Here is a 23,863-nt window from a genome sequence, read left to right as displayed (position 1 = left end):
TTGCTTTTGTAGTGCCCACAGCTTTACTGCCACCGTAGAGACATTGCCTCCATTTGAGATGATAGTCACTATCTACCATTAAAATAGGGCAGTGGGGAATTGAGAGAATGAGAGAACAAAACAGTTTTTCTGTTATGGTTTGATTATATTCCTACTCATGTCTATTTTGATTCTTCTATTAGTTTTCTTGAACTTACTAAATGCTTTGGAACAAATTACATGAAGTCATAATTGTACTTTTCTCATGAGTTTCTTTAGGTTACTTCTAAAACAAAGTGGCTATTTGTCTTTCATGTGATAAAGGAATTTTAACAGTAAAATATTCAGCAGAAAAAATATTTAAGAAATATATTTAAATGTACCTAATTATGAATTATATTTAATTATTATTTTATATTATATATTATTAATATATTTAATTATTAAATAAATAAAATATATTTAATATAGTTAAGATACAGATTCAAGTACCATTTTTAGAAAATCACAGGTATGAAAATAAATTTAGTTTTGATAATTGGCTAGACAATAAAATGACAAATAGACTCAGCTATGTAGAATTCCAAAGGATGTAGTTGTTTCTTTTAAATCAATTTAGTAACAAAATCTGTCGTATGAAAATGTGTGATAGATGCAGTCAGTTTTGATTGAGTAAGAGTTTCAGCTACTTGCCGGTTATTTAATGAATTGTGCCATAGGACAGAATATCTCAGTTTGCTGGTCCATTGAATTCTTATATAATATTATATGTATAAAATAATGAACAATTTATATAATAAAGGTAAGCATAGTAACTAGGGATTCTTTAAGGCATTATAGTTCCTATTGTCTGCTGTTACACAGACCAAGATTCTTCTTTTTTTTTTTTTTCTAAGATTTTATTTATTTGCGAGAGAGAGAGAGGGAGCAAAGCAGGGGGAGCTGCAGGAAGAGCAGGAGAAGGAGAACCAGGCTCCCCAATGAGCAAGGAGCCTGATGTGAGACTTGATCCCAGGATCGGGATCATGACCTGAGCCGAAGGCAGATGCCCAATGGACTGAGCTACCCAGGTGTCCCAGAACAAGATTCTTTTTATCTTAGAATCCTTAGATCATCTCAGGAAGCCATCTCACTGATCACCAATGTTATATCTTAATCCTTTGAAGATTAATAATATATAATATTAACCTCAAGGTAAACAGTGTTTAAAGTTTGGTAATTTACAGTAGAGACAGGCTATAAATTCAGAGAATGTAACAAATTGGTTTGTTTAAAATTAAAGAAAACAAGGTATTTCCAACAATATCAGTTTGGTGATACTTAAATCATGACTTCAGTATTTGGCATGTCCTTTTTGACCGCTGATAACTCTAAGTCTTGTGCCTCTTTTAATAATATTACTTATTCCAAAATGAAACAAGACATTTTCCACAAGAACTGACCGCTTATATATGAGGACATTAAAATTTGGAAGTTTCACAATTTGAACAAAGAATTTATTGATTAAATTCTTTTCTGTTTTAGAAAATGGAAGTGTCCAGGTAGGAGAATTGTTACCTTGCAAGATTTGTGGAAGAACGTTCTTTCCAGTGGCATTAGTGAGTACCTTTTTCCTTTGGATTATGATAGATCTCTAATTATTTGATACTTCACGACAACTATCTTGGGAAGAACCTCTGTGGAATAATTTAAAGAGATATACTGGTCAGTGTTCTTGGTTCATGAGTATCAGTTCCATCTATGTCTTTCTTCTAGAGAGGTTTCTTTCCTTCATAGTTTGGTCTTCAGAACTACTCTGTTAAAGTGTTTCTCTGTGGGAATATTAACAAAAACAGAACAAAAACTCAAAAATGCATAATTATGAATTTATTATTATTTTTTTTATTTATTTATTTGACAGAGAGAGAGATCACAAGTAGATGGAGAGGCAGGCAGAGAGAGAGAGAGAGGGAAGCAGGCTCCCTGCTGAGCAGAGAGCCCGATGCGGGACTCGATCCCAGGACCCTGAGATCATGACCTGAGCCGAAGGCAGCGGCTTAACCCACTGAGCCACCCAGGCGCCCCATAATTATGAATTTAAAGATAAAGAATGATATGTGTCTGGGATCTGCTTTAAAGTACCTTAGGTAAAAGAGCTGGGATAGATGACAAGATTGCTAAATTGCTGATAATTGTTGATGAGTAAGTGGGAGTTCATGACACTATGCTCATAATTCTTATGTATATTTGAAATATTTGAAGAAAAGTTGTTTTCAATTAAAAGTGTACCTAAATTATATACCTATATTATGTATTCTTTTAAAATTTTTATTATTTTTTTATATTATACATTCTTTAGCTACTTTTATTAGTAACACAAATAGGAGTACTTTTAATTGATTTTAATGTTAAATAAACAACTAACTAGAGAATAAGGGAAAAAATGCCTATGTACCTAAAATATTTTATTTTTACCTTAAATATAAAAATACATTTGTTAATATTTTGATGCAGAATAAAGACTTTTCTTTGAATATGCATCTGCTGATTAAAGTTCTGCCACAGTCCAGAATGCGTGTTACTATTCCCAGTTTGTTTCTTTAAAGTAAAACAAGGATTTAATGATCCAAAATATCTGTTGGAATATCGACTCCTTTTAAATAATGACAGCTTTTTTTCCTTTGTTCTTTAAAAACTTCTTGCCCACACTTAACTCAATGATTTTGTTGTTTTTGTATCATCTCGCTGTTTTTCAAACCATTTTCAAAGCATTCAGCTCAGTTTACATAGGAAAGAAAATGCCTTCTTTTGCCCTTATTTAATATTTAATTAAATAATGTAATCAATATACAACTACAACTTATATAACACATCAGATATGGGAAAAAGTACTACATACTTTTGACAGAACTCAATGTAAGAACAGATATCTATCAGAAAATTGCTTGTTAGCCACACTTTTATTTTTTTCATATTTAAGAGATTTTTATTCTAATAGCTATAATTATAGTACTTGCTTGTTAAAATGAAAACTGAAAACAAGTATGTATTAATTTCTAAGTGTATCTTGAAAATTTAAGAGGTTGTATGATATCAAACCAACCAGTTTGGAGATTTCCTCTTTTCTCAGATAAAGTTTAACAGTTCTAGCTTGTTCAGTGTTTATCAAAATACAAAAGAAAAAAAGTGCATATAGTGCACTTCCATTAACATATTTTATTTGGAAGAGGGAAAATGAATATTTATCCAGTAGGTTAACTGAAGGTCATTTATAAGAGCATTCATTGTAATATCCTTAAAATGAATACATGAATGATTGAATGAATGAGTTGGCAGCCATATTGAAAAAACCTATAGAAGTGGAATGCTAGATAGCTCAAAAATCATGGGTAAAGAAAGATAAACTTGTTTCTTGTAATATGTAAATGTAATATGGTAACATGCTACTGTTGTATTAAGAACTTTAGTAACCGAGGTTACTACTATTGTTTTAATTTTTGTAATCCTCACACTAATGCAGTCTCTGTTTACATTCTTTTTCCAGTATCTATTTTCATGTATTTAATAATGAAGATAACTCTTTTTTTTTTTTCCACTTAAATCACTTTGGCTTTGTTACATTATTTTCCTTATTCTTAGCAGTGTGAAAACTTGAATAGCCAATAACTCTTGATAAAATTTTGGAAGACTATTTATCTATACTTTCTTGTTGTATATAGTATTCATATTTTCTTGAGAAATAACTTAGAGCATGCATTATATATACTTTTTAACGGTTTTAGTTAAAGCAAAATATCGTATTTATATATTATTATTTTATCTTCTAGTTTTTAAATTGGTCTCAAATGACAATTTGATGTTTATAGATTTCCTTTCTATAGAAAAGAAAATGATGCATTGTATTTCTTTATCTTAATAGAAAAAGCATGGACCCATTTGCCAGAAAACTGCCACTAAGAAGCGGAAGACTTTTGATTCAAGCAGACAAAGAGCTGAAGGAACTGATATTCCAACAGTAAAGCCTCTTAAACCTAGGGTAATTATATAGCTTTTTGGATAGTATGAATTCTCCTTTGTGTTTTCAGTTTAAAAATGATCAGAAACTTGTTTATTTTAAAATTCTGCTAAAGGGAAACCAAACTACTATCTCCAGATCTTTTACAGTGAGGTTTTTATAGCATCAGATAGCCAGTTGCTTAGCTATAGCCTGGAAATAATTAAAAATTCCTTACATGTTCTTTTTAAGTCATTGTTAATTATTGCAGCCTATTTAAGTGCTCTAAGTTTAAGCCTCTAATCAATAGTATAGTCCCTATATTCAAAAGCAAAGTTATAATTTACAGATACCTTGGCATTATAGATATTTATTATCTTGATTAATTGTCCATAATTGTGATCTTACGCTTTCTGGGGAAGTTTTTTTTTTTTTTTTTTTTTTTTTTTTAATTTTATTTTTTATAAACATATAATATATTTTTATCCCCAGGGGTACGGGTCTGTGAATCACCAGGTTTACACCCTTCACAGCACTCACCATAGCACATACCCTCCCCAGTGTCCATAATCCCACCCCCCTCCCAACCCCCTCCCCCCATCAACCCTCAGTTTGTTTTGTGAGATTAAGAGTCACTTATGGTTTGTCTCCCTCCCAATTCCATCTTGTTTCATTTACTCTTCTCCTACCCCCTTAACCCCCCATGTTGCATCTCCTATCCCTCATATCAGGGAGATCATATGATAGTTGTCTTTCTCCGATTGACTTATTTCGCTAAGCATGATACCCTCTAGTTCCATCCACGTCGTCGCAAATGGCAAGATTTCATTAAATCTTGATGGCTGCATAGTATTCCATTGTGTATATATACCACATCTTCTTTATCCATTCGTCTGTTGATGGACATCTAGGTTCTTTCCATAGTTTGGCTATTGTAGACATTGCTGCTATAAACATTCGGGTGCACGTGCCCCTTCGGATCACTACGTTTGTATCTTTAGGGTAAATACCCAGCAGTGCAATTGCAGGGTCATAGGGTAGTTCTATTTTCCGAAGGGGCACGTGCACCCGAATGTTTATAGCAGCAATGTCTACAATAGCCAAACTATGGAAAGAACCTAGATGTCCATCAACAGACGAATGGATAAAGAAGATGTGGTATATATACACAATGGAATACTATGCAGCCATCAAGATTTAATGAAATCTTGCCATTTGCGACGACGTGGATGGAACTAGAGGGTATCATGCTTAGCGAAATAAGTCAATCGGAGAAAGACAATTATCATATGATCTCTCTGATATGAGGAATTTGAGAGGCAGGGCGAGAGGTCATGGGCGGTAGGAAAGGAAAAAATGAAACAAGAGGGGACTGCAGAGGGAGATAAAGCATAAGAGAAACATGCAGGACTTCATCAAACTAAAATGCTTCTGCCCAAAGGAAATCATCAACAGAATGAAAAGACAACTTACTGAATAAAAGACACTACGTTTGTATCTTTAGGGTAAATACCCAGCAGTGCAATTGCTAGGTCATAGGGTAGTTCTATTTTCAACATTTTGAGGAACCTCCATGCTGTTTTCCAGAGTGGTTGCACCAGCTTGCATTCCCACCAACAGTGTAGGAGGGTTCCCCTTTCTCCGCATCCTCGCCAGCATCTGTCATTTCCTGACTTGTTCATTTTAGCCATTCTGACTGGTGTGAGGTGATATCTCATTGTGGTTTTGATTTGTATTTCCCTGATGCTGAGTGATGTGGAGCACTTTTTCATGTGTCTGTCGGCCATCTGAATGTCTTCTTTGCAGAAATGTCTGTTCATGTCCTCTGCCCATTTCTTGATAGGATTATTTGTTCGTTGGGTGCTGAGTTTGCTAAGTTCTTTATAGATTTTGGACACTAGCCCTTTATCTGATATGTCATTTGCAAATATCTTCTCCCATTCTGTCAGTTGTCTTTTGGTTTTGTTAACTGTTTCCTTTGCTGTGCAAAAGCTTTTGATCTTGATAAAATCCCAATAGTTCATTTTTGCCCTTGCTTCCCTTGCTTTTGGCGATGTTCCTAGGAAGATGTTGCTGCGGCTGAGGTCGAAGAGGTTGTTGCCTGTGTTCTCCTCAAGGATTTTGATGGATTCCTTTCTCACATTGAGATCCTTCATCCATTTTGAGTCTATTTTCGTGTGTGGTGTAAGGAAATGATCCAATTTCATTTTTCTGCATGTGGCTGTCCCAATTTTCCCAACACCATTTATTGAAGAGGCTGTCTTTGTTCCATTGGACATTCTTTCCTGCTTTGTCGAAGATGAGTTGACCATAGAGTTGAGGGTCTATTTCTGGGCTCTCTATTCTGTTCCATTGATCTATGTTTCTGTTTTTGTGCCAGTACCATGCTGTCTTGAGGATGGCAGCTTTGTACTAGAGCTTGAAGTCCGGAATTGTGATGCCACCAACTTTGGCTTTCTTTTTCAATATTCCTTTGGCTATTCGAGGTCTTTTCTGGTTCCATATAAATTTTAGGATTATTTGTTCCATTTCTTTGAAAAAAATGGATGGTACTTTGATAGGAATTGCATTAAATGTGTAGATTGCTTTAGGTAGCATAGACATTTTCACAATATTTATTCTTCCAATCCAGGAGCATGGAACATTTTTCCATTTCTTTGTGTCTTCCTCAATTTCTTTCATGAGTACTTTATAGTTTTCTGTGTATAGATTCTTAGTCTCTTTGGTTAGGTTTATTCCTAGGTATCTTATAGTTTTGGGTGCAATTGTAAATGGGATGGACTCCTTAATTTCTCTTTCTTCTGTCTTGTTGTTGGTGTGGAGAAATGCAACTGATTTCTGTGCATTGATTTTATATCCTGACACTTTACTGAATTCCTGGACAAGTTCTAGCAGTTTTGGAGTGGAGTCTTTTGGGTTTTCCACATATAGTATCATATCATCTGCAAAGAGTGATAGAATGACTTCTTCTTTGCCGATTTGGATGCCTTTAATTTCCTTTTGTTGTCTGATTGCTGAGGCTAGGACTTCTAGTACTATGTTGAATAGCAGTGGTGATAACGGACATCCCTGCCGTGTTCCTGACCTTAGCGGAAAAGCTTTCAGTTTTTCTCCATTGAGAATGATATTTGCGGTGGGTTTTTCATAGATGGCTTTGATAATATTGAGGTATGTGCCGTCTATCCCTACATTTTGAAGAGTTTTGATCAGGAAGGGATGCTGTACTTTGTCAAATGCTTTTTCAGCATCTATGGAGAGTATCATATGGTTCTTGTTCTTTCTTTTATTAATGTGTTGTATCACATTGATTGATTTGCGGATGTTGAACCAGCCTTGCAGCCCTGGAATAAATCCCACTTGGTCGTGGTGAATAATCCTTTTAATGTACTGTTGAATCCTATTGGCTAGTATTTTGGCGAGAATTTTTGCATCTGTGTTCATCAAGGATATTGGTCTGTAGTTCTCTTTTTTGATGGGATCCTTGTCTGGTTTTGGGATCAAGGTGATGCTGCCCTCATAAAATGAGTTTGGAAGTTTTCCTTCCATTTCTATTTTTTGGAACAGTTTCAGGAGAATAGGAAGTAGTTCTTCTTTAAATGTTTGGTAGAATTCCCCCGGGAAGCCATCTGGCCCTGGGCTTTTGTTTGTTTGGAGATTTTTGATGACTGTTTCAATCTCCTTACTGGTTATGGGTCTGTTCAGGCTTTCTATTTCTTCCTGGTTCAGTTGTGGTAGTTTATATGTCTCTAGGAATGCATCCATTTCTTCCAGATTGTCAAATTTGTTGGCGTAGAGTTGCTCATAGTATGTTCTTATAATTGTCTGTATTTCTTTGGTGTTCGTTGTGATCTCTCCTCTTTCATTCATGATTTTATTTATTTGGGTCCTCTCTCTTTTCTTTTTGATAAGTCTGGCCAGGGGTTTATCAATCTTATTAATTCTTTCAAAGAACCAGCTCCTAGTTTCGTTGATTTGTTCTATTGTTTTTTTTGGTTTCTATTTCATTGATTTCTGCTCTGATCTTTATGATTTCTCTTCTCCTGCTGGGTTTAGGGTTTCTTTCTTGTTCTTTCTCCAGCTCCTTTAGGTGTAGGGTTAGGTTGTGTACCTGAGACCTTTCTTGTTTCTTGAGAAAGGCTTGTACCACTATATATTTTCCTCTCAGGACTGCCTTTGTTGTGTCCCACAGATTCTGAACCGTTGTGTTTTCATTATCATTTGTTTCCATAAATTTTTTCAATTCTTCTTTAATTTCCTGGTTGACCCATTCATTCTTTAGAAGGATGCTGTTTAGTCTCCATGTATTTGGGTTCTTTCCAAATTTCCTCTTGTGATTGAGTTCTAGCTTCAGAGCATTGTGGTCTGAAAATATGCAGGGAATGATCCCAATCTTTTGATAACGGTTGAGACCTGATTTAGGACCAAGAATGTGATCTATTCTGGAGAATGTTCCATGTGCACTAGAGAAGAATGTGTATTCTGTTGCTTTGGGATGAAATGTTCTGAATATATCTGTGATGTCCATCTGGTCCAGTGTGTCATTTAAGGCCTTGATTTCCTTGTTGATCTTTTGCTTGGATGATCTGTCCATTTCAGTGAGGGGAGTGTTAAAGTCCCCTACTATTATTGTATTATTGTCGATATGTTTCTTTGATTTTGTTATTAATTGGTTTATATAGTTGGCTGCCCCCACGTTAGGGGCATAGACATTTAAAATTGTTAGATCTTCTTGTTGGACAGTTCTCTTGAGTATGATATAGTGTCCTTCCTCATCTCTTATTATAGTCTTTGGCTTAAAATCTAATTGATCTGATATAAGGATTGCCACTCCTGCTTTCTTCTGATGTCCGTTAGCATGGTAAATTCTTTTCCACCCCTTCACTTTAAACCTGGAGGTGTCTTCGGGTTTAAGATGAGTTTCTTGTAGGCAACATATAGATGGGTTTTGTTTTTTTATCCTTTCTGATACCCTGTGTCTTTTGATTGGGGCATTTAGCCCATTAACATTCAGGGTAAGTATTGAGAGATATGAATTTAGTGCCATTGTATTGCCTGTTATTGTATATTGTCTCTGTTTCTTTCTGATCTACTTCTTTTAGGGTCTCTCTTTGCTTAGAGGACCCCTTTCAATATTTCCTGTAGAGCTGGTTTGGTATTTGTAAATTCTTTCAGTTTTTGTTTGTCCTGGAAGCTTTTAATCTTTCCTTCTATTTTCAATGATAGCCTAGCTGGATATAGTATTCTTGGCTGCATGTTTTTCTCGTTTAGTACTCTGAATATATCATGCCAGCTCTTTCTGGCCTGCCAGGTCTCTGTGGATAAGTCTGCTGCCAATCTAATATTTTTACCATTGTACGTTACAGACTTCTTTTCCCTGGCTGCTTTCAGGATCTTTTCTTTGTCACTAAGACTTGTAAATTTTACTATTAGGTGACGGGGTGTGGACCTATTCTTATTGATTTTGAGGGGGGTTCTCTGAACCTCCTGGATTTTGATGCTTGTTCCCTTTGCCATATTGGGGAAATTCTCTCCAATAATTCTCTCCAACATACCTTCTGCTCCCCTCTCTGTTTCCTCTTCTTCTGGAATCCGAATTATTCTAATGTTGTTTCGTCTTATGGTGTCACTTATCTCTCGAATTCTCCCCTCGTGATCCAGTAGCTGTTTGTCCCTCTTTTGCTCAGCTTCTTTATTCTCTGTCATTTGGTCCTCTGTATCGCTAATTCTTTCTTCTGCCTCATTTATCCTAGCCGTCAGAGCCTCCATTTTTGTTTGCACCTCATTAATAGCTTTTTTGATTTCAACTTGGTTAGATTTTAGTTCTTTTATTTCTCCAGAAAGGGCTTTTATGTCTCCCGAGAGGGTTTCTCTAATATCTTCCATGCCTTTTTCGAGCCCGGCTAGAACCTTGAGAATTGTCATTCTGAACTCTGGATCTGACATATTACCAATGTCTGTATTGATTAGGTCCCTAGCCTTTGGTACTGCCTCTTGTTCTTTTTTTTGTGGTGAATTTTTCCGCCTTGTCATTTTGTCCAAATAAGAGTATATGAAGGAGCAAGTAAAATACTAAAAGGGTGGCAACAACCCCAGGAAAATATGCTTTAGCCAAATCAGAAGAGATCCCAAATCGTGGGGGGGGAGAAAGGGGATAAAAAGAGGTTCAGAAAGAAAGAAAAAAATTAAAAAAAGAAAACCAATAAAGAAAAAGTATAAAAAGGAAAAATATATATATATATATATATATTAGATAAACTAGTTAAAAATGTTAAAAAAGAAAAGGGTAAAAGTAAAAAAAATTTAGCAGAAGAAGAAAAAAAAATTGAAAAAGAAAAGAAAAAAAATTAATTTAACTGCAAGGCTAAAGAATCATGGGGAGAAAGCCATGAGTTCCGTGCTTTGCTTTCTCCTCCTCTGGAATTCCGCCGCTCTCCTTGGTATTGAAACTACACTCCTTGGTATGTGAACTTGGTCCTGGCTGGGTTTCTTGCTGATCTTCTGGGGGAGGGGCCTGTTGTAGTGATTCTCAAGTGTCTTTGCGCGAGGTGGAGTTGCACCGTCCTTACCCGGGGCCGGGCTGAGTAATCCGCTCAGGTTTGCTTTCGGGGCTTTTGTTCTCTGAGTGCTTTCCGTAGAGTTCCGGAGGGCGGGAATGAAGATGGCGGCCTCCCGGTCTCCGGCCCGGAGGAGCCGAGAGCCCGGGGCCCCACTCCTCAGTACGCCCCCAGAGAACAGCGCCCAATGACTCCCGCCACCCTGGCCTCCAGCCGCGCTCCGAGGTGACCGAGCCTGCGACTGGTTCAAGGTAACCCCGAGCTGAGAGTCACTCCTCGGCTCTGTCTCTGTAGCCGGCTTCCCCGTTCTAATACCTGTGAGCTCTGCGACATTCAGACATCCCCGATCCTTCTGTGACTCTGCGGGACCTGAGGCCACGCTGACCCCGCGTGGGCTTCACCCCGGTTAAGCCTCTGGAGCGATGTCCCTCAGCGGAACAGACTTTTAAAAGTCCCGATCTTGTGCTCCGTTGCTCCGCCGGGAGCCGGCCCCTCCCCCCGCGGTCTATCTTCCCGTCGCTTTGGATTCACTTCTCCGCCAGTCCTACCTTGCAGAAAGTGGTTGATTTTCTGTTTCTAGAGTTGCTGTTCTTCTTCTCTTCGATCTCCTGTTGGATTTGTAGGTGTTTGTAATCTTTAGATAAGCTATCTAGCTGATCTCCCGCTACCTGAAGTAGTCTCAGCCTGCTACTTCTCCGCCATCTTGACTCCTCCCCCTTTCTGGGGAAATTTGATCAGTTTCTCAACTGTCCATGTATAGCCGTTGTCAGTTTATTTTCTTTGAAAGCAGTGAATCTCCTTTAATAATATCTCTTTAATTCTACCTGTGATATGTTATATTGCCCAGAATAAAGCACATACATACTTTGTTCAACATGGTTTTAAAGAGTTAGTTCAATGAAAAGTCAAAATTTGAGTACCTCATTGAATAGATTTTTGAAATAAACCCTTCTTCATTGATAATAACTTCTCCCAGTGCTACAGGAAAACATTTCCCTGTGGGGCAATTAATCTTACTAATAAAATTATTTGATAATAGAAAAGTCGAATGTTCATCTTTTTTTTCAGTCTATGTATAAGTGAAGGTGAAATTTGAATAATGTACATAAACAATTATTTGATATTTTTCTTAGTATATCTGCTAGATATATGATTTATATTGGCTTTAATTAGCTAAGAGGTAAACTGTTGAAATTTTTAGACAGTGTAATATACTGGGTGTGAAAATGAAAGCTGGCTCAAGAGTCATACTGCCTGGATTTAACCCTTGCTCTGTTACTTACCGTGCTGTGTTGGGCAGTTACTTTATCTGTACATCTCTTTGTCTGTAAAATGGTGATAGTAGTGCTAGTATCTGTCTTGTAGGGTTCTTACTGAATTTATCCATAGTGATCTCTCAGTAAATATTAGTTATCCTATTTTTTTAAATGATTTATTTATTTATGTATTTATTTATTAGAGAGAGTGTGTGCAAGAGTGGGTAGGGGCAGAGGGAGAGGGAGAGAGAAACTCAAACAGACTCTGTGCTGAGTGTAGAGCCTGAGGCAGGCGATGGGGTAGGTAGGGGGTTGGGATTGCTCAATCCCACAACCCTGAGATCATGACCTGGGCTGAAATCAAGACTTGGACACTTAACCAACTAAGGGAGAAGGATTCTAATAGTGAAAAAAATTAATCTTCAGATAAAAACAAAGTAAAAACCATGCCTTTACATGAAGTAGTATAATTTCTTGGTACTTAAAAATGTAGTTCATAGAGCAGTCATACCAGCACTCTTTGGGAACTTGTTAGAAATGCAGAATCTCAGGTCCCACCGAGAAATACTGAGTTAAGAATCTGCATTTTAACAAAATCCTTGGGCAAGTCATAGGCGCCTTAAAGTTTGAAAAGCTGTGTATTAGAAGATTTTTTTTCAAGATTTTTTTAATTTATTTGTTAGAGAGAGAGCATGAGTGGGGAGAGGGGGCAAGCAGAGGGAGAAGCAGGCTCCCCACTGAGCAAGGAGCCCGATGAGGGACTTGATCCCAGGACCCTGGGATCATAACCTGAGCCAAAGCCAGATGCTTAACCAACTGAGGCACCCAGGTGTCCCAAACACTATTTTTATTTTTATTTTTTTTTAGATTTTGTTTGTTTATTGGATAGAAAGAGAGTGAATGAGAGAGAGAGAGAGAGAGAGAGCGTGAGCACTGCCGGGGGAGGGGCAGAGGGAGAGGGAAAAGCAGACTCCCCACTGAGTAGGGAGCCTTACACAGGGCTCTATCCCAGGACACAAGGGATCATGACCCCAGCCAAAGGCAGATGCTTAACTGAATGAGCCACCCGGGCACTCCTGTATTAGGAGATTTTAACATCATAGTGCAGTTCTATCTTTATCTGTATCAAAGAAATCCTACAAAATCACCAGCAGAGTGGAGTAAAGCAGATACAAATTCCATTTGGGGAATAACTAAAGGTAGGCATAATCCACAGAGTACAAAATATATGTAAGGGCTGCCCAAAGCTTCTGGTCTTCCAGAAGAACCTGCCCATATAAGTGCAGAAAGTGACTAAAGGACCCATGGCCCCGAATGGGAACCTGTCACCTTAAAGATGAAGGGTCTCCTTGCCTTGTATGTGACTCCTTAAATGTGAGGGGTCTAATCAGGAAGTATAGACCCCTTGTTTGCTGCAGCCAAAGCAGGAAGTGGGGTATCAGAACTTGTGTAGCCAGGAATTAGAATGAGCTTGGCTGAAATTGGACAATAACCAGGAGGGAGGAAGTAGGGACATAAGGCACAGAGAGTTGAAGGGGGCCCAATGGCAGAAGCTCTCAAAAAATCACTAATAAAAAAAATATATACTTTCTGAACATAAGGAGCCTATCTAAAGGGCTAGGTCTTTTTGTTTTGTTTTGTTTTGTTTTGTTTTGTTAGTTTGTTTAAGTGGTTAATATGGTTACTGAGGGAAGCATGGTTGGCAACAGGAGCCTTCCTGGACCCATGTTGTTTTAGAGAAGCATGAGAGGTATGGCCGTGTGATCAGAGAGGCCTTATTTGCATCCATATCTGGTATAACAGAGAAGAGAGCTGGCTGTCAGTTTGTGTATCTTGGAAGCAAACTGTGCACCTCTCCTCCCTAGAACCTCTTGTAAATAGATGTAACAAGAAAACCTAATTCATTCAATGATGAGTAATAAAAAGCATTAATTTAGCACTGACACAGGATGCTGTGAGAAGAAAGGTAGATGAGAGCAGCAAAACTTATCAGTAGGTGAGTTATACTTATGAGGTAGATGAATGTTGTGATCACACCTTTCACCATAAAAATAAACTTTAAAGAATCAGTCACATTCAACAACTGAGTTTGCTTGTATTTAGTTAAGATTTTGTATCTATATTTGTGAGAGAGGTACATTTGTAATTTTTCTTTTTATCAAATGTTTATTGCTCTCAACAGACTAGTTAGAAAGTTGTTCTCAGGGTGCCTGGGTGGCTTAGGCAGTTAAGCACCTGCCTTCCGCTCAGGTCATGATCCTGTTGTGCTGGGATCGAGCCTTGCATCAGGCTCCCAGCTCAGTGGGGAGCCTGCTTCTCCCTCTCCCTCTGCTGCTCCCTCTGCAGTGCTCTTTCTCTCAAATAAATAAATAAAATCCTTTAAAAAAAGGTTGTTTTCTTCATTTATGTTGAAAGAGTTTTTAAAAGGTTGATGCTATTTCTTCCTTAAATGTCTGCAAGAATTCAATAGTAAAGGCATCTGGGCCAATTTTCTTTAGGTTTTTAAATAATAGATTCACAAAAAAAATAATGTGAGACTGTTAGGATTTTGTTTCTTTTAGTATCTGTTTTGTGGTGTTTGTCAAGGGTATTGTCCACTTAATGTTGTCAGATTTATTAGCACAAAGGTCCATTAATGGTGTATTCTTTTTTCCTCATGTTTATAAGAACTATATCATGTACTATTTTCCATCCCTTGGTATTTTGTGATTTCCTTTTTTCCCTTATTAGTCCTGCCTTATTAGTATTTTTAAAAAAATCATCATTTGACTTTGCTGATTCAATGTATATTCTTGATTTAAAAAATAAAAACCTAATAAGGATAGTTGGGTATTTGAATAATGTGACAAAATAAATGTATGATAGCACAGGAGCCAGCATTATGCATAGTAGAAAGATGCTTAGAGATAGCCATTAAAGACAGGAACAAGATTAAGCTCCAAGCAATATAGTAATTGCTATAACTGATATAGTTAGATAATTAGATGCATAGGGATTAGAAAAGAGGAGGTAAATGCATCATTATTAGGAGATGATATACCTGGAAAACCCAAGAGAATCAGCTGCTAAAATATTACAGACAATAAGAGAAGCCTGTGAAATAATGAGATATAATGCTAATATACAGAAATTACTAGGTTTCATCTTTCAACAAACCCTTGAAACATAAAAAAGTAGAAAAGACTCTTTATAAAAGAACAACACAAAATAAAAAATGTTTAGGGATAAACCTTTTAAAGGTATAAGACTTTCACGTAGACTGCTTAAAAAAACAAAGCACAAATACTTCTTCAAATGCAAATATTAGATAATGTTTTTGGATAGGTAGATTCAACAAAATAAAGATATTAAGTTTCTTAAGTTGTTTATGAATGTAATGTTTAAGTTTTCCAGTTAAAATACAGTTTAAAAAATTAGACAAGCTGATTCTGAGGTTCATATGGAAAAAGGTACATACAGGAATAAGCAGAAAAGATTGAAAAAGCAGAATGAAGTAGGGTTTTCCTATCAGGTATTAAAATATTATTATAAAGTCTCAGTATTTAAAACACTGGTACTAACACAAGCATAGTCAGAACACTGGAACAGAAGAGAAAGTTCAGAAATAGGCCCAAATACAAAAGATAATATGATAAAGGTGTTAATAGTTCAGTGGGGAGCAAAGTCAATAAAGGATGCTGAGACAGCTACATAGCCATGTTAAAACCAAAAAATAAAGTTGAATCTATATGTCACAATATAACTCATGATAAATTCTGAATGAATAAAAGATTTAAAATTTTACAATGAAGTCATGAAAATTCTAGGAGGAAAACATGGGAAAATTCCACTTGTTCCAACTTTACACATTTATTCAATGTGTAAAGTTGGGCCTTGCTAATAGTGACTATAAATCTGGAGACCGCATGAAAAAACAAGTAAATTAAACTATATTTTAAAAATTAATTCCTCATATCAGAAGATCCTTAGACAAGGTCATAAGACAGCCATATTGTAGGGGAGGGCTGAGGCTAATCTATAAAGAGTTAACTAGAAATTGCTAAAATTAAGACCAGTAATCAACAGGTAAGTTGACCAGGCACATAAACAGTGCACAAAAAAGGCAATGCAATTATTCTTAATGATATAAAAAGATGCTCAACACACTTCTTATAAGAGAAAAGCCAGTTAAAACCAACAGAGAAAACTATTCTTTACCTTTCCAGTCAGTTAAAAAAACCAAAAGTTTAACATACTCTGTTGGAGAAAATGTAGTCAAATAGGGAAATTACATTGTTAGTGGGAGCCTAAGTGGATGCAACACATATAGAAGTTAATTTAGCAGTGTTTATCACAATTATAATTGCATTTTAAAAATTGCATATAATAAAATTACATGAAGTTTCTTTTTAAAATCATAAATTTTAAGGAAAGTAATTTAAGGACCTCCTAATAAGAGAACATTTAAAACAATATAGCATTTCCTCAAGTTTTATTTCAATTAATTTTTTAAAAAGATTCTATTTATTTATTTGAGATAGAGCACAAGCAGGAGGGAGAGAGGAAGGGAGAAGTAAGCTATCTGCTGAGCAGGGAGCCAGGACCTTGGGATCATGACCTGAGCCAAAGGCTGATGCTTACCGACAGCCACCAAGGTGCCCTATTTCAATTAATTATTTTAAAAATGTTTTGAAATGGGCTTTTCTTTATTTGTTTGTAGCCTGAACCACCAAAGAAACCATCTAATTGGAGAAGAAAACATGAAGAATTCATTGCCACCATAAGAGCAGCTAAAGGCCTTGATCAGGCACTTAAAGAGGGTGGAAAACTTCCTCCTCCTCCTCCACCTTCTTACGATCCTGGTATGTAGAATGTTGTTGTTGGAAATCTTCATATGGAGGGAAAATATTGATAGAATTATTAATTTTAAGTTGTTGATAAGATTAATTTATAATAATGGAACCTGATGAACCATAATCTTTTAAAGTTTAATTATAAAATAATGATGCTAGTCCAGGCATTTAGACTTATAAAGACACACTGATGTTGAACATAGAAATACTTTATCTTTTTATCTCAGTACTATTTAAAAATGAAACATTATAATGTCATTTGAAAAATTATTGTAGTATATCCCAGGAAATATTTGAAGAAGCTCACTGTCATTCGAAATGTAGTCGTTTGGTAAGACTCAGATTGTATGTTGCCTAGTGCTTTGGTATCGTCTCATCTGGGAAGAAAAGAAATCATTGTTTCTAAGAGGTATGTGTTCATGTGAGGAGACCACCATATAGCTTGATTTACCTAAATTATGCTTTAAGTTCGTGTGTTAATATAGTTTCTTCATTAGATGGATAAAAGTAGCTTATTTGTTACCAGAAGCAAGGCAAGATGCTGGAAACCCAATATGAGATACTGAGATACTGGAACATTCAAAATATCCACAATTGACAATTTGACATGGGCTAGTAGAATAGTTTAAAGAGGTAGCTATTTAAATGTATTAAACACAATGCATTAAAAAACACAATGCATTAAAATTGTGTTAGTATTCTTGATTGAGAGTTATTTTTTAGTAAAGGGAAGTTCTTACCAAGTAAGTCAGGGAGATGAAAAGCATAGCATAGGGAATATAGTCAATAATATAATTACTTTGTATGGTGACAGATGGATGGTGTGGATTGAATATCATAGAATTGGCCAATGACCGGGTTGTACACCTGAAACTAATGTAACATTGTATGTCAGCACTATACTTCAGTAATAAATTAAAAAAAATAAGTCATTTAGAAAATCTACATATGATCATTTTTAACATTTTATTGTAGTGGAGAGGTTGACAAACTATTTCTATAAAGGACCAGATAGTAAATATCTTAGTTAATGAGGTATATTTTTATCTCTTCTTTCATCTAAGAGAAAATACAGCTGTATAAAGCTGATTAAACTATTTCTTGACAGTTTTCCTCTAATTAAAATATTTTAACAGATCAGCCCAAATTTTAAAATTTATTTTTAATATAATATGTTATTACTGCTTAACTTCGTCTCTAGTATAAAATATGTAGATATGGTGAAAACATATGGTATATTATGAAGGCAAAGAAGAAATCCTGTTTTTCCTCTATGTATTCATTCTTTTTTACTAAGGATTTTTATCTTTTGGAGTTTTCTTTCCCCCCCTCAAATTTGATTCTAGGCTGGCGGAAGATTAGAATTTATCATATACTAGCAAATTTTTTTCTTAAATGTCTTTACTGAGTTTAGTAGTCAGGTTGGGGGGTTTTAAGTAAATGACAAGTTTTGCTTATCAAATATAATACTTAGTCAGACATCTTGAATTACTCTTCGTTAAAATTTATAATTCTTTATGTTTCTCTTCCAGAATTACTTTAAATCTGTTTCTTTTTTCTGTTTTAGATTATATTCAGTGTCCATATTGCCAGAGGAGATTTAATGAAAATGCAGCTGATAGACATATTAATTTCTGTAAAGAACAGGCAGCACGTATTAGTAATAAAGGCAAATTTTCTACTGATACCAAAGGAAAGGCGACTTCTCGGACACAGGTGAAATGCTCAATTATTTCTACAAATAAAGGAGAAAAATGACTCTTTCAGATTCACAATTTTTTGCTTATGCTTTACAGAACATTTAGCTACAGTTTTCTTACCTGCTTAAAGTTTAATATTACTGTTCAGGGACTTAGTAAGAAATTTGAATGTTTAATAGAGAACAAATAATTGAATGGACTTGAGTTAATAGAGTCTTGAAAATAATGCAGGTTGAAAAAGGTATTAGGAAAGGGTAAGAAAACTAGTTAAAAAGTAAGTGAAGCAGATTCAGAGGAAATCAGAGGGTTTGGAAAGTGAGAAAGTGGCAATAAAAATCCACATTTGAAAATCATGTATGTACTGAAAGTTTCCATGCTATGTGTGACCATACACCCAAGGAAATGAAATCCTGGGCTCAAGTCCAACTGTTACTTCTGAGCTTTAGGCAAGTAACATTTCATGTATGATAGACTTTATTTCTTCATCTGTGAAGTAGTCTATATGATCTTTGTGAAAAGCAAATGAGATGGTATATGTGAAAGCACTTCAGGAGCCATGAATCGTATATGGATTTTGTTATATGAAATTTTTACAGTACTGTTGTTTTTCATTAAGCATATTGTGACACAGAAACTTTGATAATGTCATATTCTTTTTTGAGATTTATTTTATAAAAATGTTGATAATGTTATACTTTTTTTTTTAAAGATTTATTTATTTTAGAGAGAAAAGAGAACATGAGTGGGAGGGGCAGAAGGAGAAGGAGAGAGACTCTTAAGCAGATTCCCTCCTGAGTGAGGAATCCAACACAGGGCTCCATTTCAGAAACCTGAGATCATGACCTGATCCAAAACCAAGAGTCAGACATTTAACTGACTGTTGCTACCCAGGTGCCCTGATAATGTAATACTTTTCAGCAAACTTCATTTTTCAGAAAACTTTCATTTACAGTTTTTTTAGTACTATAAATCTAGCAGGCAATAAATAATCAAATCCATTTCACTTATTACTTATGAATTAAGTATTGGACTAAAAGACTCCATTACAACTGGAGCCTTCTTGAGAGGATCCATGTTTAATTTTGGTTAATATTATTGGAAATAGAACTCCCCTCTTATTTTTTACAACACTTTTATTCTGGTGTTTTCCTCATTATTTTTCTCAGTTATTTTAGTAAATTATACATGTAGAAAAAAGAAAAACAGGAGTGCCTGGGTGGCTCAGTCTTTAAGCATCTGCCTTCAGCTCAGTTCATGATCCCAGGGTTCTGGGATTGAGCCCCGCAGCGGGCTCTCTGCTCAGCAGGAAGCCTGCTTCTCCCTCTCCCACTCTCTCTGCTTGTGTTCCCTCTCTTGCTGTGTCTCTGTCTGTCAAATAAATAAATAAAATTAAACACAAAAATAAAATATACATACATGCATAACCACAAGAAGGTTAAGAAATAGAATATTATCAATCTCACAAAGCCTCTACTATACCATTTCTCTCCCAGAATTGTAATGTTCTCTCCCTCTTAGACCCTCACCCCATAAAATAGTCACTATTCTGATTTTACATATAAATCAGTCTTTGCTTTTTTACATAGTCTCCAGACCAGGATTGTCCTTTTATTTACTATGGCTTTATAAATCTTGATGTCATGATGGATTTGTAGTTATTTTCTCCTCCAGTTTCTCTTCACTTGAAAATAGACAGTTGAAAATATTTTCTAATTTGTGATTGTGCCTCCATTTTTTTTGTTATTATCGTAGGTTGTTTTTATTTTTGTATTTTTTGTTATTTGTTTTGTTTCGTTTTTATTTTTTAACTGGAGTATGATATACTCCACCTGATCTTCCCCACCCTCCATAATCCATACCTTCTGTCCCTCCCAGCTGACTTAGTTTTCTCCATGTTCTAAAATACACCTCTGATCCTGGTAAATTGGTCTCCTTCACATTCACATCTATAAAATGGGGTTAATATGTACCTACCTCAACAGTTATCAATAGCATTCAGCGAAATAATGCCTATAGGTGTGATTTCTTCTTTCACTCATAGTTTGTTCAAATGTGAGTCATTTACTTCCAGATATTTGGTGCTCCTCTAGATGTTTATTGCTGTATTTTTTTTTTTTTCCTCATTCTCTTATGGTGTGAGAACATTCTTGGTAAGATTTCATTTTTGAGATTTGTTTTATTGCCTAGCATGTGATCTTTTTTGGTGAATGTTCCTGCAGTCTTCTACTATGATTGTGACTTTTTCAAGATCATTAATTTCACCAGCTTTTCGTTTAAGTATTTTTAATTTCTCTTATTAATTGTATTTATATTTATAATTTGTTGTATCTTTCCTATTTATTGACCTTTATATCATATGGAGTGTGCCTTTTTGTCTGTGGTAGTAGCATTCTTTGTGTTGAAGTATGTGTCATCTGATAGTGTATTGTTGTTTTGTTTGATCATGCTAATTTCCTTTCAGTTTTTTAACTTGAATTTTTGTTGTTGAAATGTGTTTCATCTGATAATGAATAACCATTTCAGCTTAATTATGCTAAATTTCTTTCTAATTCTTTCACTTAAATTTGTGTTTTTGCATCTCCTATAGACAGCCTGTAATTAGTTCATCTTTTTTAAAATCCATTCTGACAACCTCAAACTGTTGGTTGAAATGTTTAGGCATTTACACTCAATATAATATTGTTATGTTTGTGGTTAATTCTGCTGTGTTGCTATTTTCTATTTTTGTCTCTTTTTTTTATTCCTCTGATACTTTTTCCTTGCTTCTTTTGTCTTTTTTTTTTTTTTAAGATTTTATTTATTTATTTGACAGAGAGATCACAAGCAGGCAGAGAGGCAGGCAGAGAGAGAGGAGGAAGCAGGCTCCCTGCTGAGCAGAGAGCCCGATGTGGGGCTCGATCCCAGGACTCTGAGATCATGACCTGAGCCGAAGGCAGCGGCTTAACCCACTGAGCCACCCAGGCGCCCCGCTTCTTTTGTCTTAATAAAAGATATTTTATTTGCTCTTTTGGTTTTCAGTCATCAGATTTTTTTTAAATGGTTACTCTAGGAATAACAAAATACATTTTTTAACTTACCCCATCTGTGGCTATTTCCACATACCTCTCACCGATCTTAGTGTTACTGTTAAATATATGTATCTCTATAAACCCATCAGTATTCTTGTGTGTTGCTATATGTGTTATACTTATACCTTTAAAGTCATCTGTTCTTTTTTTTTTTTTAAGATTTTATTTATTTTTTTGACAGAGATTACAAGTAGGAAGAGAGGCAGAGAGAGAGAGAGGAAGGGAAACAGGCTCCCTGCTGAGCAGAGAGCCCGATGTGGGGCTTGATCCCAAGACTCTGGGATCATGACCTGAGCCAAAGGCAGAGGCTTTAACCCACTGAGCCACCCAGGCACCCCAAAAGTCATCTGTCTTTTAAACAAATTAGAAAATAAATATATAATCATTTACATACATATGCGCATGTGTATGTTTATGCACACCCACATATACTTTTTTTTTCTTCTGCCTCTGTCTCCTCCTCACACACATTTTGTATTTTACTTTCATGTTATGTAGTCCCATATTATCATTTTCAGATATCTTCATTTCTTCTTGTAAATCTCAGTTGCCATATTTTGTCATTTGCCTTCAATCAGAAGAAGCTTTAGCCTTCTAAGAATACAGATCTGTTGGCAAGGAATTTTGTGGTTTTGGTTATCTAAAAAAAAAAAAAAAAAAAACAGGCCTGTATTTTGCCTTTATCTCTCTGTTGAGATTTACTATGTGTTTATTCACTATTATTATATTTTCCTTTAATTCTTGTGTGTGTATCCCTTTACCTTTTGAATAATGTATGTATATGTATGTATGTATGTATGTAATGTATATATATCCTAACTATTTTGAGGGCCTTAACTGCTAAATCTAATATACCTGTGCCCACCTAGGTTATAGCGTTGACTATTTTCTGCCACATATAGGTCATGTTTTTCTCTTTCCTTTTTCCTTTTCTTTCCTTGCCTCTCCCTTCCCCTTCCTTGCTCCTTTCCCTTTCTTACAGTTAAACCCAGAATACATACTTACAGTTTTCCAAAACTGCTTTTGGATGGTTTCCAGTCTCTTAAAATCTTTTTTTTTTTTTTTAAGATCCTTTTTTATTGTCTGTAAGAGAGTTAAGCAGCTATTTCACTCCCCCACCGAGTTTGTAGTCAGTTATTGCATTTTTTAATTTCTTGAAGTTGGCTGTTTTTCTAATTTCCTATTTTACCTTTTATAGTTTCTAATTCCCTGTTAATATTTCCAGAGTTGTCTTTTATTTCTTTAAATGTAGTAAGCATAATTGTTTTATACTATGTAGCTGATAATTGTAGTATCACGTGATCTTTGTAGATATGTTCTTGTTTCTTTTCCTTCAATGATGGTTTCTTATGTCATCATGTACATAATTACTGATCATTTGGTGCTTGTTGCCCTCAAAAATTATTCATGAGAATTGTTCATGTGAAGAGCCTTTTTGTTTCTTCCAGGTTATCTAAGAGTACTACTAATCTGGAAGCACTTTAAATTTTGGCTTACTTTGCCTGGCCACCTAGTAATGTAGATTTATACAGCAAATCCACATGATGGCCAGTCTGTTGTTATAATCTTAAATGTTGTTGGCCTAAAGGTTTATTTTTTTCTTCTTATCTGACATTCATATCTTATAAAGTGATTTTTTTGTACTTTGCAGAGCATTTTTACTTTTTAGTTGAAAGGTCAGTCCAAATAATGCCTTTTTACTATTTTATCAAAAATGAATGCCCTCCTTGTTCTTTTAGCTCTTTCTAATTCAAGAACAAGTCTTTATAAACATAAATATTTGACTTAGAAAATTTATTAGATTTGTGATCTGTATAAAAGCACATGAAATAATAAACATCTAACAAATACATATTTAATGAAAGAAATATGGATTGAATATAACTGTATAAAAGTAAAGTGGTTTGGTTTTTCTAATCACTAAAATGGATTTAATTTATATAAAATTGTTGATTACTGAAGTCGTCCTGAAAGCCTAAAGGTTTGACCTCTGCATATGTAATATACTATAACCAGCACCCTTTGTTTATACTAATCATTTTGCTCTTTTTTTGGTAGGTAGCACAGTATGAGTGGCTTACCAATCCTATTTCTTAATTCAGTTAAGCCTATTTTTAGTAGACATGCCTGTGATATTTTAAGGGGTCTTCGGCAGGGCTTGTTTTCCACATTGTTCTTAGTTTTAAAATCTTTCCTAATATCTTCATTGGTATTTTAGTGGGAGACACTGGTATTAACTGATGTTAATTAAATTTAAATTAATTAAATTTAAAGATTTATTCCTTTTAGAGAGAGAGAGAGAGCTCACAGATGTGTGAGTGGGGAAGGGGCAGAGGGAGAGAATCCCCAAGCATACTCCCTGCTCAGCCTGGAGCCCCGACCCTGGTGATCTCACATTCCCAAGTTCATGACCTGAGCTAAAACTAAGAGTCTGAGTTGCTCAACTGATTCAGCAGCCCCCAGATGCCCTCTTTTCCCCCTTTTAAAAATTTTATTTGTTT

At 35.4% G+C, this 23,863-nt stretch overlaps 1 protein-coding gene across 2 annotated transcripts in view; it reads left to right on the top strand.

Annotated features, from left to right (window-relative positions):
* Positions 1 to 23,863, top strand: part of ZC2HC1A (zinc finger C2HC-type containing 1A) — a 55,928-nt gene that overhangs the window by 6,793 nt on the left and 25,272 nt on the right. For both annotated transcript variants that reach the window (XM_047724608.1, XM_047724609.1), the window contains exons 2-5: positions 1,504 to 1,577; positions 3,878 to 3,994; positions 16,462 to 16,603; positions 18,162 to 18,310. In XM_047724608.1, the coding sequence (XP_047580564.1) occupies positions 1,504 to 1,577; positions 3,878 to 3,994; positions 16,462 to 16,603; positions 18,162 to 18,310 (482 nt within the window). The remainder of the gene's footprint in view (positions 1 to 1,503; positions 1,578 to 3,877; positions 3,995 to 16,461; positions 16,604 to 18,161; positions 18,311 to 23,863) is intronic.

Source organism: Lutra lutra, chromosome 4, assembly GCF_902655055.1.
Source record: "Lutra lutra chromosome 4, mLutLut1.2, whole genome shotgun sequence".
In the NCBI taxonomy this organism is placed as follows: Eukaryota; Metazoa; Chordata; class Mammalia; order Carnivora; family Mustelidae; genus Lutra; species Lutra lutra.
Note: the sequence above shows the minus strand (reverse complement) of the source record. Positions and strands in the feature narration are given on the sequence as shown.